Source organism: Trichomycterus rosablanca, chromosome 1 (genome assembly GCF_030014385.1).
Source record: "Trichomycterus rosablanca isolate fTriRos1 chromosome 1, fTriRos1.hap1, whole genome shotgun sequence".
Lineage (NCBI taxonomy): Eukaryota > Metazoa > Chordata > Actinopteri > Siluriformes > Trichomycteridae > Trichomycterus > Trichomycterus rosablanca.
Window position 1 is genome coordinate 79675153 of NC_085988.1, and position 17963 is coordinate 79693115.

General features: G+C 39.5%; 1 protein-coding gene across 1 annotated transcript; it reads left to right on the forward strand.

The window, feature by feature from the left end:
- The first annotated feature begins 972 nt into the window (after positions 1-972).
- Positions 973-17689, forward strand: LOC134316035 (uncharacterized). The gene is made up of 13 exons (XM_062996473.1): positions 973-1144; positions 1300-1339; positions 2466-2610; positions 2706-2838; positions 3035-3095; positions 3455-3640; positions 5450-5556; positions 6768-6889; positions 7751-7820; positions 7920-7971; positions 10544-10681; positions 10828-11224; positions 17295-17689. The coding sequence occupies exons 1-13, from the start codon at positions 1122-1124 to the stop codon at positions 17516-17518; spliced, it is 1698 nt and encodes a 565-aa protein (XP_062852543.1). The 5' UTR covers positions 973-1121; the 3' UTR covers positions 17519-17689.
- The last annotated feature ends 274 nt before the right edge of the window (positions 17690-17963 follow it).

Sequence of the window (17963 nt, forward strand, 5' to 3'; positions counted from 1 at the left end):
GTGTTGTCTGATTGGGTCCGAAGCCCTGCAATGTATTGCCCTCCTATCCAGGGTGTTCCTGTCTTGCACCCAATGTTACCCAATGGAATCTGGCCTGCCATGACCCTGGTCAGAATAAAGCCCCAACCACAACATACTTAATGGGCAGTAACACTGACATACCAACTTGAGACTGAAATTTATTACTGACTTTACATATCCTCTGGGAAGCAATTCTTTTTGTTTCCATCCTTATTGTCATTGCAAATGTTGATGTAGTACTGTTTTTTCCCTAACTTGCAGCAATCTGGCGTTCACAGTTTAGCTGTCTAAAAAGATTATTCTTTATCCTTCATGATTGACATTTCTTCTCTTTTTTCAATCTCCGTCATAACATCAGTTAGCCAATTTGATTTCTTTTCCTTTTCATTCTTTACAGGATTTTCTCCTGATTCTTCTTTGATGACCAATTTCCACCCATAGCTCCTCTGGCTCTCAGTCAGCTATTTATAGCACCTGAAATCAATTTCTCATGTTTTTTTTCTCAAATACTGGTGGTTTGTTCTTCATGTCATATTTTGTAAGCCTGATGGTTTGATTGTTTTCCCCAGTTTACACATTAGAAGTTGGTCTGTAACACAACCCAGGCCAGGTCTTAACTATTAAAATTGAGCTCTTCCATCACTCGATGCAAATAATGTACTTGTTTTGGTTTCGGTGTACTCCATGTCCATGTGTAAAGACATCGTTTAGGTTGCTTGGACAACATATAAGTGATAAAAAAAATACATGAATTTAGATCATTTCCAAAAATTCTTTCCAGAAACTGTACTGAACAAATCCGTTATCATTTAGGAATCATTTAGGTGAGCCGGATCTTTTAAGTGAGTCGAATGATTCTCGTGCACTGTGCTCGCGAATCAAACGTTTTAGGAAGATGTAGCCTGTTAGCTAAAATAGTATCAATTACTAATTACTGTCATGTAAACATTGTTTAAACCAATAAAACACCATTAATTATAATTAATCAATCAGAAAATTACTTAGGACGCGGTAAACACGTTAATTGGGTTTTACTTAAAGGAAAAAAAACATCGAATATTGATTAATTATTAGCCACCTTTTCATAACGGTTCCCGGTGATGAACTGGGTAGGGGGCTGGAGGTATGTTGGGAACTCTAAATTTAGTAATTATTTACAAAAATATAACAATACATGTATTAATATGTCCAAATATATGTATACACAAAGTAATAATAAATTTTTTAGCTTTTTTGTTTACTTTATTAAACTGATATACTGTATATGTTTTTCTATAGAAGCCGTGTTATGAAGAGCAGTGACATGAAAAAACAAAAGGTAATTTATATTATTAATTGCATCTTTACCATTAAAATAATTTTATTTTTTATTTTAAGTCAATAGTTTAAATAGACCTATATAAATAAAATAATAATGCAATGTCCTTACATTAACTTTGACTTTTATTTGATTGCAGACAGTTTGAACCCAATTTATTTTACATTTTGTCTGCTCAACTTTATTTAATTTGTTAATATACATCCATTCCTGCATTTCAGGCCCGCAACACATTCCAAAAAAAGTTGCCCAGCCCGATTAGCCTGTCCCAACTTCGTTTGGAATGTGTTGCAGGTCTAAAATGCAGGAATGGATGTTTATTAACAAATGAAATGAAGCTGACCAGACAAAACATGAAATATCTCAGGTTCATCCTGTCTGCAATCAAATAAAACTCAAAGTAAATGTAAGAAACTCTGTGTTCTTTATTATTTGCATTTTACATGCTGTCCCAACTTTTTCTGATTTAGGGTTGTACGTCATGGTGAAGTTTACTTATCAACTGTTATCAGCGGTTCACTTATCAATATACTTACAGCAATTTAGATAATTGATAAGGTGTTGTAAAAAGTCATTTTGTTTAGTGACATGGCAACATCATTCTTGATTTGTAATTATGATCGACTACTTATGATAATTTCTTTTACAGTTGTAAAGTTTTAGAAGCTCTCAGCACATGTATAAAAAAGTGGATCACAATTCATGCCTTTGACGCCAGTTGAAAATGTTAATAGTTCCCAGGATCATCAGTACGCACAACTCTTTGGTCAACCCCTTTATCTTGGTCAGGTTTGCCCTAGTTCAGCTACACTGGTCCATATTTTTAATAAAGGAAATAATCATTTTTAAATAATTGATTAAACGATTCCGTGGTCGAATCTCAGTGGTGCTAATGTCCGACCAGGTGTCTACACAGACACATGTATTGTTGCCCTGTCCAGGGTAATTCTGCTTGTGTCCAGTGTTTCCTGGTGGTGAAATGAAAAAAGAAAGTTGCCTTTTTCTTTCAAATAATTCAAAGATTTAAGTAAACTCAAAATACAGTTTTAATGATTATAAAGGAATTATTTTTATAATTAAAGGTAAAAGTGTGTGTGTGTGTGTGTGTGGTGAATTTGTGTTGAAGGAGTTTTTTGAAAAGAAAAAGATGGAGAAAAGAAGGAATGTTCTTGCACCACCACCATCACCTAAAGGAAATAACGTCGGAAACATGGATCTGCTTACAATGTTTATTGTGAACCAAATTGCATTAAAGAAAGAACATCATTCTTGTAAGTGCATCATTCTTAATAATGAGGACTAAGAAATTAGAAACCCATTTTTCTTCTGACATATTTAAGCAAAAGTGTTGTGGTGTTTATTTTAGGTAAACTTAAAATAACACACCTGCCTGATTCTAAAAAAACACATAAATCCATTGGTGTGGAGCCTCTAGAGCTTCCAATGAGTCCTTGTTCACCATCACGCCTGAGCCTTGCACAGAGCGACCCCCATTACAGGTAACTGATTTAAATTGAGAATAATAAAAGAAATGTGCAAAATGAGGCATCTAGTTACTATTTATTAATAGATAACCAGATAGATACATTATTATTACTTGCTTTTTACTATATATGCAAACTGACTATCAGTTTGCAAATCAGTTCAAATGTCACATCAGTAATAATATAATATTGCTATTTCGGATTTTTACAGTGAAGATACACTTGGCTGGAAGAAGAGAAAACAACTCCTGGACGAATACAAGTTCAAGATGGTAGACGTTCAAGACGTTTACACTTACAAAACACTCACTTACTCACTTTCTAAGCCGCTTGTCCTAATCAGGGTCGCAGGGGGGGTTGTATCCCAGCTCTCAATGAGCGCAAGGCAAACAGAAACATCCTGGACAAGGCACCTCTATTGCAGGGCAGACATACACACAAACACACTCACACCTTAACACACACACACACACACACACACATCTAAGGGCATTTTAGTATATCTACTTAACCTGACTGCATGTCTTTGGACTGTGGGAGGAAACCAGAGCTCCAGAAACCTTGATCAGAATAAAGCAGTGGTAAAAATGTTAAATGAATAAATAAATTAATATGAATTATTTCATCTAAGCTGTCCCCTCTGTTGGAGACCAACCTGTCTGAAAACAGTGCTTCAGAGTGTCAGAACCGCGCTCAGGACGGTGCCAGTTCATTTTCTTCAGCAGTCTCATCAAATGTCGTCAATTTACAGTCCAGACCCACAACACTCATCCCCTGTCAGCCGCAATCAGAGCTCTACTGCACAAACACCTCCCAGGTAAACATACATTCATCCATTTAGATCTGTGTTTAATTATTTTATAATGAAGCATTTCCTTACACAAACACATCGTTTACTTATAGGTCTAAGGGCAGTTTGTTCTAACATTGATATCAACAACCACTTATTCTTGTGGCAAAATAAAACAGTATTCTGTTTAAACACGATGTTCATTAATTCCAAAAACATCTTAAATGGTGGTCCTATTAGAGCACAACAGGCGTTTCAATTTTGCATTGCCTAAACTCAGATTAACCTAAGCCCTGAGAATGTGGCTGCATTTTTAAACATTGTTGTTTGACTTCTTCCTTGAGCAGTAAAGTCTCAACTTGGGGTGCTCAGGAGGCGCAGCGTTAAATCGTAGGGTTCGAATCCTCAGAGGTGCTAATGGATGGTTGGGCAACTACATACAGATATAATTGCTATGAATTGCTATAAATTGGCATTCTGCAATGGTAACCGCATTGCACCCAGAGATTCTGGGGGAAGCCGTACTCATTGCAACACTGATCAGAATAAAGCAGTGATAATACATGAAAGCTGGGGCGGCACAGTGGCTCGGTGGGTAGCCCTGTCGCCTCACAGCAAGAAGGTCCAGGGTTCGATCCCCAGGTGGGGCGGTCCAGGTCCTTTCTGTGTGGAGTTTGCATGTTCTCCCCGTGTCTGCGTGGGTTTCCTCCGGGAGCTCCGGTTTTCTCCCACAGTCCAAAGACATGCAAGTGAGGTGAATTGGAGATGTTAAATTGTCCATGACTGTGTTCGATATAACCTTGTGAACTGATGACTCTTGTGTAATGTGTAACTATCGTTCCTGTCACCAAAGTGTGTAAAACATGACGTTAAAACCCTTATAAAACAAACAAACAAACAAACTAAGAGTTGCTTCTGTCAGAAAACTTAACTTACTGATGAGGGTTACTAAGGGTTGCTTCTGTCAGTAAACTGCATGGCTGTTTTTATTGCAGTGACAGCAGAAGGATCGAAGGGTCAAAGGGTTTTCTGCCTTGCCCTACATGCATAGAGATTTCTGTGGAATCTTTTAAAAGATGTTTTAAAAACAGCATTTAATTTTGTGGTCCATTCATTTGCTGTTTTTAGTTCTCTGTGCCCATATATATGGTGCTAGTTGAATGTAACCTATAGAAAAAGTACATAAATCGGTGGTCTTTTACCAAGTTCCAAGCAAATTTATCTCTCATTTTTCACTGAAAGAAAATTCTCTCGGATGGCCAGCTGTAATCCATGAGCCATCAAAAACATGTCAGGCGTGATTTAGAAGCTGCAGGAACATGAGTGACACTCCACAGTCAAGCAATTGTCACAGTTCATTTGGCTTAGAGGCTGTCGTGCAGCAAAGAAAGGCTCTGCTTTTTTTGTCCCTAAGCTTAAGGGGCCCAGAGCAGGGGGTCCTTCTTGTGTTTAAGCTTTTGGACATGTCTTTCAAAAACTAGCCCTTTAAATGCACAGAATATACACCTGTATGTCCTAATTTACTAATAATCGAGTGAAGAGTTACACACGCGAGACAGATGACTTCCTTAAATGTTTAGTACAGAAAGTACAGAAGCACAGTTTTAGTATGGTTGCTGCTCATGCACTACACATGCAAAAGATACAAAGCTTTATATTCTATTTAATTTAATTTTCTAATGCAGCTTTATTCTGGTCAGGGTTCCAGTGGGTCTGGCCTCCCCAGAATCATAGGGCGCAATGCAGTAACGTCAGTTCAGTGTAAAATGAACTAAAATATCTTAAACTCTTAAAATCCCCAAGCTGTTTTGTTTCATTGGTGTATTCCTCTCTCAGGCACTGGGGTTGTGTGATGATGATCTATGGGCAGCTATGCACGCTCAAACACAGCCCTCTCAGACAAGCCAAGGAGATCAAGCTCAGTTTGGGAGCATCTTACAACGGTAACAGCAAGCCTCGGTATCGACAATAATTTTACTCCGCCATCCGGCTGGGCTGAGCGGCCACATGAACGATTGGCCTGTTGTTCAAATAGGGGTGGGGTAGTAGTAAGCCGGATAGGGTCTCCTCGTGGCTAATGTGACTACGACCTCTGCTGGCTGATTGATGGTGCCTGCACAGGGGTGGGGAGGGAGTGCGTTGATCAGGGTGTGTCGCTCCGTACACAGGGCTGATCCGCATTAGCACTCGCCTAGTGCAGGTGAAAAAAGGCATACGGCTGCTGCCCACATGTCGGAGGGGGCGTTGGTTGGCTTTGTTCTTTTCGATCAGAGCAGGGATTGGCATTGGTGGAGAGGAAGCGTGATGCAAGTTCGGGCAATTGGACGTGCTAAAAAGTTGGGAGAAAAAGGGGAGAAAATGCATAAACAAAATACAAAAAAACAAAAAAAAAACAACAATGATTTTAAAATGAATGTTATTGGGGCTTTATTTTATTTTTTGGGATTAATAAAGTATCAGTCTACAGTATGTATCTGTCTGTCCGTCTGTCTGTGTATTTAAAAAGCAATTGTCTTTTTTTGACCTGTATTTATTTGAAAACAGTTCAAACAAACTAAAACGTAAAAACAAACTCATCCACTTTAAGTGTGCACATTTTCTTTGCATGTAGAAAACAGAAAGTAGATTAGACTGCTTGGGCAGGGCAGCAGTAAATTGCACTATCCTCTACTAGGGTTTAAATCCCTGTAAAGACATGATTGGCTGTGTCTCTTCAGTGGCTGAGGCTCTGCGATTAATTGGCATCCTATCTGGGTGTGTTACTTCATTGCGACCTCGACTAGGATAAAGCAGTGTTCAATTTATTCATTTATATTGTCTGTTTTACCTCCACTTTAGTCAGGGTTAGGATGGGTCTATTTCATTGGGTGAAAGGCCTGGACAGGTTACATTTACACACACACACACACACACTCATGGCAATTTCTAGTCGCTTCAGTTGGTCTGACTGCATGTCTTTGGACTTGTGAGAGGAAAGCAAATAATTTAAATTTAATTACCAGTTAAAATTTGTGCAGTTTTTGATTAAATGTATGTAAAAGCCAGTTCATAAATTTCTGCTTTATGTTTTTTTTTTTGCGTTTTACCTACACTAAAGAAAATAAACAGTAAAAGTGTTAATTTGAATTTCTAATTAATTAATCTTTTCTAATAGCTGCACAGAAGCAATTGGGCAGTCCATAAATATGACTGGATACCCCCTTACCACTTCACAGAAGAATGACCAAGAAGAGCCATTATTCTTAGGGTTCAGCACTGAGGAATTTGGAGATGAAGGTACTGTTGTAGAGCACTATCTGTTTGAAAGTTGTCTTGAATATATGCCATCCAATCATCCTTGATAACCGCTTCATCTAACCAGGTCACCTAATAACACCGGACACGAGGGCACAGTGAGGAGAGCAGCACCATTTCATTGACACTTACACCTATTGCCGAGTATTTAGAGTAGCCAATCCACTTTATGCATGTTTTGAAAGATGGGAAGAAAACTAAAGTACCTGTCATGGTCAGTGGCTGGAGACAAAGTGTAAACCCAGATTCCAAAGTTTAAACCAATCCTCTGATGAGGTCTATATCCCTATTCCATAAAGTACTTTTTATGTATGTTCATTTATGTATAAACAGGTTAAATATGATGCCATTCACCATATAAAAAATACATATGTTTTCTTAACCAAGTATTTACCTATTAATAATTGGGTGCTCAGAGCTTGAGTTGGCAGAGATAAAGATGTTGCGATTCTCATTGGGAGTGTTGAGGGTGAGATTAGGAATGAGTGTATTAGAGGGACAGAGCAGGCAGGATGTTTTGAAACAAAGTTATGGGGAGAGATTGAGATAGTTTGGGCATGTGCAGAGGAGGGATGAGAGTTTTATTGGGAGAAGGTGCTAAGGGGGGAGAAAGGTCAAAGAATAGATTTGCAATGAGGGAGGACATGCAGGTGGTTGGGGTGACAGAGGAGGATGTTTAGGACAGGGCAAGATGGAGACAAATGATCTGCTGTGGCGACCCCTATCATGGGCAACCAGGAGAAGAGAAAGATATTAAATGGGTTTAATTACTATTAGTAGTTAAATACTTTTGTAGGGTATATAAGGCTACCAAATATTGAACTTTTGTTTTGTTGATTGTAGGTGTATTCAGTAAGAAATCAAGGAAGATTACTCTTCAGGGCGAGATTCTTACTTCCCCCACAAAAGCCCAGTTAGTAGCTTAATTCCTCCAACAGATTAAACTTAATTTAATAAATTTGAACGTTTGGTTGCATTTGTAATTATTTTTTATCTTTAAAAATGATTACAGTGAACCACATAGCGGAGACTGCAATGCTGAGTTCCTACCTCAGTTTACACAGGTACAACTTTTTATTTTTTTCCTAATTTCTTAGCATTATATTTAATTATTATCATTTCAGGGTTGTAATGGGTCTGCCTTCCCTGGAATCACTGAGCCCAATGCAGTAACACGCCAATCCTATCCTGGGCCTCGGACACCTTCTGTCTGTATGTCCGATGCCAATGCTAATAATTAGAACCCTGGCTACTAGCAGTAGTGGGCAAGCATAACTAGGCCCAGTACCTTCTTGCTGTGGGGCGACAGTGCTATCCAGCGAGCCACCATGCCACCCCAGTTATACTGTACAGTATATGCAGCATATTAGGAAAGAGCTTCAGTTGTGAGGGACTGTTATAATGCTGTTTGTAGCACCTACTGCAGACCCAATAAGTGTCATGCTGTTATTTTTGGATGAGTCTGCGTGACTGATTTTGAATTGAACCTAACGTAGGTGTCTTGCAATATGCAGTGTACCAGGAAATGTCCTGATGAATGCCTGTCAATCACAGATGCACTGTTCACCAAGAGCCGTCAGCTCAGACTGTATGAGTACAGTGATGAACTCTGCAATCTTTTACATATTTTTTTGGTAAGTTATTGGAGATTTTTAATTAAATAATTGATTAAGAGACTTTAAACGTACTGTTTCCTTCCATTTCATTCAAATTTTGCAGTTTCAAAGAATTTTGCTTGTTATGTACTGGCACCATAAAGACTGCTGAGAGCATTGCCTTGCTAAAACAAAAGAGTACCTCGAACTACGAGGCACACAGTTTAATCTACCAATCATAGTTGTTAAAAACAAAAGAAAAATCCATTTCTTTTTTATGTAAACACATTAAATAACCTAGCACTTTTACAGTACTTCTATTAGTTGCAACATTAAAAAAACTGTATGTTACATTACTCTAAACAGGTCAGGTTTTTCAAATTCTTGAATTAAAATTAAATGTAAATTAAATGCACTCTAGTTCACTATTCATTGGTGCTATTGGCATGTCTGGTGTCTACATTTGTCACGGTTTCTTCCTCACTGAGTTGATGGCACCTCTGTTGGCAACCTGCTTTCTCTGGCAACAGTTATCCAGTTTGGTTTTCGGCTGGCATATACGGCATCAGTCTTTATTTTTTCCCTGGGAACTCAGCCAGTGTCGCGGCACTTTTCACAATCCAAACAGAGTGGGTCCCACGTTAGTATTCATGCTGAGCACTGGCTGCTCTGGTTGGTGGGGTGGGGTGTCACTCAGTAATTGCCATCCCTGGCTTGTTCTCGGTTTCCTTTCTTTCCAAATTGAGAACCAAATTGTCAAAAGTGCTTTACGCATCTTTCCATATTGTGACATCCAGTTTTCATTTTGTGCTATGCCTTCTCTATCCACTTTTTCCATTGTGGGCTGTGGATGTTTGTGTGTTCAGTTGTTTTCATTATTTTGGCCACCTTATTTATTTGCCAAATGTCTCATTTGTGTGTGGTTTTTGAGCCACAATATTTTTCTACCATGGTAAAGCATTCTGCAAAGTAGGTACATTTTAGCCGCTCAGGTGGCACAGCGGTAAAATACGCTAGCACACCAGAGCTGGGATTTCGAATACATCGTATCGAATCTCAGCTCTGCCATCCGGTTGGGCTGAGTGGCTGCATGAACAACGTTTGGCTGTTGTTCATACAGGGTAGGGAGCCGGATAAGGACCTCATAACTGGTGCAATTACGACCTCTGCTGGCTGATTGATGACCTCTGCACAGAGTGGAGGAATAATGCTGATCAGGGTGTGGCTCTCCGTACACAGGGCTGATTCGCATATGAACTCAGCTCGTGCAGGTGAAAAAAATGCAGCCGGCTGCTGCTCACGTGTCGGAGGGGGCGTGTGTCAGTTCGCTCTCCTTAATCAGGGGCGGGGGGCAGCACCAGTAGAGAGGAAGCATAACACAATTGGGTAAAAATTTGACGCGCTAAAAAAAATCTGGAGAAAATGCATAAAAAAAAAGTAGGTATATTTTTAATACGCCGCCTCAGTGGCGAGTCACGACCCGCTCCATGACATGTACTCTGAGTTTGTGCATCCTTACAGTTTGTGGTTAAACTGTCATTGACCCTATACATTTCCTCTTTACCATATTAGAATGTACAGTTAACCACTTGAAAATGTGCAGCCTGTGGAGGCTGCATTGCTCTATACTTAATTTGAAATCTTATTTGTTGCTATGCTGTTAATGAGTCAGTCTAGATCTACCACAGCTCAATTAAATCTCGGCGGCTCGATGGGTAGCACTGTTGCCTCAAAGCAAGAAGGTCCTGGGTTCCATTCCCAGGTGAAACGTTCCAGGTCCTTTCTGTGTGGAATTTGTACTAGGTTTCCTCCCATAGTCCAAAGACGTGCAAGTGAGGTGAATTGAAGATGCAAAATTGTCCGTGACTGTGTTTGACATTAAATTTGAACTGATGGATCTTGTGTAATGAGTAACTACCTGTCCTGTCATGAATGTAACCAAAGTGTGTAAAACATGACGTTAAAATTAAATCTCTGTATCTGTAAATATCCGTATTAAAATTGCATGTACACATTTTTCCTGTTTTTAAACTTTGGACAGGGAGTGGAGAATACGCAGTTGATGCAGAGCGCTGCTTCCCATTTGCACTCATGCTTTCTTGCAGACACTCCAGTAGCCAGGCTGTGCTCACCGGACAGGAGCGCTCCAACAAGAGTGCTATCATTCAGCCAGAATGTGGTGTGTAAACATGATTAGAAATAGATAAATATATTTATATCTATTTAATAGGATATTTTAAATAGATTTAATAAATCTATTAACTCTAATAAAAATCTTAAAAACGTGACTATGAGAAAGATCGGTTTGTTCCCTTTTATCCACAGACATCCAAACCAATGATTGGTGACAAATCTACCAGTATACGAGACCAGGGGACACAAACTGGACTCGTTTTACCAGCAACATCTCAAGACGCCTCGGTGCAGTGTTGCCTGTTAAAACCACGCAAGCCACCCGAGCTCAGATCTGTACTTCACCATGAAAGAACATGCAAAGCTCCTGCCACTAGGAGGCATACAGGTCACATCAGCAAGAGACATCAAGCTCCATCAGACAGCCATGAAGTGAATTGGAACACGCCCTGGATTATGACGTCATCAAGGGAGCCCACACAGCGTGGTCCAGAAACAACCAGAGGACGTGGAAGTTCACACAAAGCTGACAGCCAGGCATGCATGAGAAAACAACAGTTATTGCACCACGCCCACACAAACGCTGCAGGTATTAATAACTCACTGATTGCAAAAGTATGTGGAATTGTTTTTTTAATCAGAATCACCAGTGTGTCCTTGATTGATTTAAGTGGAGCATAAATAATCCTAATTATAGTGCATGATCCAACAGTAGGTGGATAATATCATGCTAAATAACAGTGCTGTTTGTATTAGGGTGGGCTATTAATATCCTGTGGTATTCGTAGAGATTTTGCATCAGTGATATTTAGAGAATGCAAAATAAGAACCAGTGCTATATATACGATCAACCAGAACACTAAAACCACCTCCTTGTTTCTACACTCACTGTCTATTTTATCAGCTCTACTTACCATATAGAAGCACTTTGTAGTTCTACAATCACTGACTGTAGTCCATCTGTTTCTCTGCATGCTTTGTTAGTCCCCTTTCATGCTGTTCTTCAATGGTCAGGACCCCCACAGGACCACCACAGAGCAGGTATTATTTAGGTGGTGGATCATTCTCAGCACTGCAGTGACACTGACATGGTGGTGGTGTGTTAGTGTGTGTTGTGCTGGTATGAGTGGATCAGACACAGCAGCGCCGCTGGAGTTTTAAAATACCGTGTCCACTCACTGTCCACTCTATTAGACACTCCTACCTAGTTGGTCCACCTTGTAGATGTAAAGTCAGAGACGATCGCTCATCTATTGCTGCTGTTTGAGTTGGTCATCTTCTAGACCTTCATCAGTGGTCACAGGACGCTGCCCACGGGGCGCTGTTGGCTGGATATATTTTTGGTTGGTGGACTATTCTCAGTCCAGCAGTGACAGTGAGGTGTTTTAAAGTAGCAGCGCTGCTGTCTCTTATCCACTCATACCAGCACAACACACACTAACACACCACCACCATGTCAGTGTCACTGCAGTGCTGAGAATGATCCACCACCTAAATAATACCTGCCCTGTAGTCCTGACCATTGAAAAACAACATGAAAGGGGGCTAACCAAGTATGTAGAGAAAAAGATGGACTACAGTCAGTAATTGTAGAACTACAAAGTGCTTCTATATGGTAAGTGGAGCTGATAAAATAGACATTGAGTGTAGAAACAAGGAGGTGGTCATAATGTTATGCCTGATCGGTGTATATACTTAAGATGTGTCTAGAATTCAGGGTCCACCTGTTCTACTTTAATCCTTTAAAGCCTGAACCACCAAAACATTGCATCCAAAAATTCCATTTTTTTGAGTTTGCATATACAGTGAGGAAAATAAGTATTTGATCCCCTGCTGATTTTGTAAGTTTACCCCCTTACAAAGACTTGAACAGTCTATAATTTTTATGGAAGGTTTATTTTAACAGAGAGAGACAGAATATCAACAAAACATCCAGAAAAAAACATTAAATACAAGTTATAAATTAATTTGTATTTAATTAAGGGAAATAAGTATTTGATCCCCTACTGACCAGCAAGAATTCTGACCCCCACAGACCGGTTATGTGCACAAAAGGCACACAAATTAGTCCTGTCCCTGTATAAAAGACTCCTGTCACTGCTCCCAGCTCCCCTGAGATCATTGACAAGCTCCTCCCGTGTAATTCTGGACTGACCTCACCTTTCTCAGAATCATTCTTACCCCACCAGGTGAGATCTTGCATGGAGCTCCAGAGCGAGGGTGATTGACTGTGATCTTGTATTTCTTCCATTTTCGAATGATCGCACCAACAGTGGTCTCTTTCTCACCAAGCTTCTTGCTGATGGTCTTGTAGCCCATTCCAGCCTTGTGCAGGTCTACAATCTTGTCCCTGACATCCTTTGATAGCTCTTTGGTCTTGCCCATGGTGGTCGAGAGATTTGAATGGAAGAAACTGATTCTGTTACAGGAGTCTTTTATACAGGGACAGGACTAATTTGTGTGCCTCATGGGCACATAACCGGTCTGTGGGGGTCAGAATTCTTGCTGGTCGGTAGGGGATCAAATACTTATTTCCCTTAATTAAATACAAATTAATGTATAACTTTTACTTAATGTTTTTTTTCTGGATTTTTTGTTGATATTTTGTATCTCTCTGTTAAAATAAACCTTCCATAAAAATGATAGACTGTTCAAGTCTTTGTAAGGGGATAAACTTACAAAATCAGCAGGGGATCAAATACTTATTTCCCCCACTGTATAAGTTTTGTTTTGTATCATATTTGATCTCTCAATAAAAGGTCCTCTGGTGCATGCAGTACATGAAAAATCTACCATGGGCAGAAGACAACATCAAGTTTTTCAGGATAACAATATCTATACTGATGATGCAGAGGCCTCTAAAACTCATGTTTCAAATATGATACCCTTGGAGTGCAAGGGTTAAATTTATTGGACTTAGTTCGGAAAGACACATAGCTGGGGTTATACGGGCCCACCATAAGGTCCAAGGAATTGGTGTGGATCTCTGCATTCAAATTGTGATGAGATGGAATGTACAGAGATGGAATTACTGGTTGGATCAACGATCTTCGCAGCACTATATACATCAGTCCTTTATGGCAGAGTGGCAAGACGGAAGCCACTGTCGAAGTAAAGATGTATGACAGCCAGTGTGATGTTTACTAACTTTAAATTCTGGTCTGATGAGATGAATATGTAACTCTTTGGGTGAAACAGCGAGCATTTTGTCTGGTAATCACATGGCTTAACTATTCCTATGGTAAAACATGGTGGTGGCAAACCAGGGCAGTGTTAGCTCAGTAGTTAAGGTACTGGCCAGTTAATCTGAAGGTGGTTGGTTCAAACCTTATCACCTCCCAAGTTATCACTGTACCACTGTGTTGTATTTGTAGGGGGGGCTTCTTAGTGGCAGGGATGTGGAGACTGGTAAGAATTGATGGATGGAAATACAGAAATATTCTTGAAAAAAACCTCCTTCCGAGTGCAATGTTCTAGCCAAAGTCCAACCTTAAACCCTGTTCACTATCTGTAAGGATGGCAGTTCAAAGCATATTGTCCACTTTGTCATGCTTACTGATTAAGTGTAGGGTGATGGGTACAACTAGCAATTATATTCATGTAAATTTATTTCCACAAAAAGATAAAAGTGCAAAACTAAAGTGGCCTGAATATTTTTACAGTGCCTTGCATAATTAGTCACCTACACTGAATATTTTCAGTGTTACAAGCTGGAAGTAACACCTGAGCGCCCATGCCTGCTTTAATTTGCATTAATTATTGTTTCATAGTGCATAATATTCTACTTATTCAAAATTTAAGACATAAAATAGTGAATTTCAATCCAATCGAAGCTGTAACACTACAAAATGTGGATTTTAAGGGGCAAAGATCTATGCAACAAACTGTAATAATAATCATCATCATTTTCATATTTTACCACCTTTTTATCCTGGTTAGGGTCACTGAGGGCCCGGTTTCCCGGAAATCATTTAGCACAATGCCGAAACACACTCTGAATTGAATGTCAATCCATCGCAGGGCCTTGGCCTCCCTCTCTCTTCCCAGACATTCTCTTCCCAGCCAATCATATCTGTATGTACTAGACGCCCGACCATGGAGTAAATAAAAAAAATGCCTATTTTCATTTCAAAATGTAGCCAGACAAACAATGTTTTTCACCAAGCACCAGGTTCAGTATGAAGAATCAGTTTATTTACTGGTGGCTGCCACCCCCAGCAATACTGCAGCAAAGCCACCAGCTGCCGAACTGCTGCTTATTTTCTTAATGACTGGAAGCAAGCATCTGTAACAATGGATGGCAGTAGCAGTAAGGTCAAAGTGAAAAAGCTTGTGCTTTGCAAGGCTGTGGAAACATTTCGCCCACCAGTTTCTACAAAATTGCTTTAATTTGAGGCTTTTAAACTAATTTTGCCATTTAAGGTTCTGTCCTAGCATCTCAATGACGTTTAAGCCTGATTGCGCCTTTCCGAAGCCTTAATGTTTTTTCTTTTTATATATAGATTTATATTCGATGTCATTTATATTCTTGTTTATATAACTTTTTATTGTTGTGGCTTAACCCACTTGCACTTCAGCCATGTATTACAGATTGCTGAAAAGACACAGGCTGAGATCTGGGTGTGAATCTTAGTGGTTTTATTGGATACTTGGGCGCCTATACAGACATGAGCGGCTATGTCTATGGAGTGATGGCTGTAATTCTCTGCGCTGGACTGGTGCCCTGTTTAGGGAATTCATACCTTGCGCCTAGTGTTTCCTGGTGGAACTGGACCTGCCACAACACTAACCAAGATAAAGCGGTTGATGAAAATAAAAGAAAGACCAGACATTCTACTTTAGGGTTTTTTGATAGAGAACAAAAACATGGTTTTGTGGATTTTTGTATAGCAAGTCACCCAGGCAGCAAGGCATCCCAACAGCCCAACACCACCACCAACAGGTTTATCAGTTAGTGTGATGATGTTAATGTTGAACTCTGTTAAGGGCCTTGCTCAAGGGCCCAAAACTGACTGCATTGGAGAACCACGATTTGAACCCCTAACGTACCAACTCCCTATTCAGTAGACTACCTTCACAGGTGTAACAAAATTCATGTCAGTAAATAAAATAAACATTTAAAAGCTGTATTTGTGAGTTAATTTGCTTAAATTTTGCTCACATTTACAGCATTTGGCAGACACTTTTATTCAAACTGACTTACAATTGTGATTAAATACAGTGCAAGCAATTGATGGTAAATGGCCTTGCTCAGGGGCCCAACAGTGGCAAAGTGGTAGTGCTGGGGCTTGTACCAAGGACCTTCTGATTACTAGGCCACCACTGCATGAATGTCCGAAACAACTAAGGGTGTGTTTGAAAACCTAGTGATCTGCTTTGCTGTCTTACTGCCTACATAGGCAGCTGCCTAAGTAGAGAGGATTCTAATAAGTCATCTTAAACAGCTATTACATCAGTTTTTGCTTACTAAGCTAACACAGTTAGCATCATGCCATTCAAACCAATGGGATGAGGTGGCACAACGTGCTAGCATGTCAACTAACATCTCCCTCCGTGTACCGAAAACGGTTACATTCACCGACAAGCCCAAATTTGCAAATAAATGATACTTGTACACATTTATACAAATTAAAAAACAATGATAATTTATTTACATTTGAAAATAACTCGGTTTGTTGCACTGCATCGTCCTCCATATTAGTTTTTTTTGTTTTTAGTTTTTTGGAGAAAAGTTGTGCCGCACTGAATGCTGGGATTGCCTTTGCCGCTAAGGAAGCATCAGATGCTCCCTCGTTCTTCAGTCAAAATACCGTTTAAATTTAAGATACCTCAGTGGTGAGCATTTTTAAAGCATCTAGGATTTCGAACAGCCTCCTTCTCGTGAGCGCGCGTAGGATGACATAAAGTTCCGTCTATGTAGAGAGCTTATAGGTTCTCGAACACACCCCAAGTATTAGAAATATGTAAACATTGGAAAAAGGAGGGTAAAATATTATCCTTATAAACGTTAACAATTTTGTCTACGTGTATATGTCCTAAATGTTTGAGGAAGAACTGGGTGTGGAGAAAAGCTGTGTTAAAACTGTTCACCATAATGTGTCAGATCAGTTCTAACATGTAATGACTTACTGATCACGTTTTACATGAACTTTTCTCTTCCATTCTGAGAATTGGCTGTCAATACTGTACCAATACTGACATTTTCACAGTAAACAAGCTAAAACTGCTGCCTAGACGTGCAAATGTCAAATGCATTATTGTGGTGAGCATTTTTATTCATTTCTTTTTATGAATAAGTCGTGTTGTTTCAGTAAATATTACAGTATAAAGTATAGAATAGAATGAATGCCTTATCTGTCATTTATACATATACAGTTAAACAGTACAATGAGATTATTCCTTCGCCTATCCCAGCTTGTTTGGGAGCTGGGGTCAGAGCGCAGGGTCAGCTATCGTACGGCGCCCCTGGAGCAGAGAGGGTTAAGGACCTTGCTCAAGGGTCCGACAATGTCTGCATGGCAGAGCTGGGATTCGAACTCTCAACCTTTCAGTTGATAGCCCAAAGCTTCACCTACTAGGCTACCACATGCACTGAATTGTACCGAAATAGAAGTCAAATGTCAAAAGTTTATAAAATGGTTTTTTTTTTTCCTTTGTAGAACCACATAAGCAGCTGACAGAAAATGTTTTGATGATAAGAAAGTGTGGAGATAATGAGAACAGTACAAAGCAAAGCCCCACTGAAAATCCTGTGCAGAGTGAGGAACATGACGGTGGATTCTTAGCTGAAAGGGGTAAGAACCGGGTCTCAGAGGAGACAGGAGCTCTTCAGGAGATTGCAGACATTCTACTCATGATGAAGCAGAAAAATAAGCAGTCATGAGAAAGTCAGTGTTGGGGGATGAGTCGGACCCGCTCTTCTGTATGTTGAAGATACAGCGGTTGCTAATTTACTGTTAATGTTGAGGAAGAATGTAGTTTCTTATATTTGACACTGGCTTCTAGGTAAAGTGTTCTTTATTATACAATACACAGAGAGGAAAAGCTTCTTGAAACAGTGGATCGTTTTTATTGTTTGAATATTTGTCATGAATATATTCACTTTAATAGAATATAAATCTAGCAAAACATTTACAGCAACAATAATCAAAAACACTATACACATATTTATAATCGCTGTAAAAACAGTTTTTTGTGCTAAATAATAAAAGTACTTGACGTAGTAATTTGACATAGAAAAACACTCACACACACACATTCACTTACTACAAACAATAAATATCTTTGCTGACTTTGGACTTGAATTCTCCAGTGTCGAGCACATCACT

Excerpts from the sequence above, each read along its gene's own strand:
- LOC134316035 (XM_062996473.1), top strand. The coding sequence starts at position 1,122 with ATGAACTGGGTAGGGGGCTGGAG. Across the intron at positions 1,340-2,465 it reads GTGACATGAAAAAACAAAAG|GAGTTTTTTGAAAAGAAAAA; the intron begins GTAATTTATATT and ends TTTGTGTTGAAG. Across the intron at positions 11,225-17,294 it reads CGCCCACACAAACGCTGCAG|AACCACATAAGCAGCTGACA; the intron begins GTATTAATAACT and ends TTTCCTTTGTAG.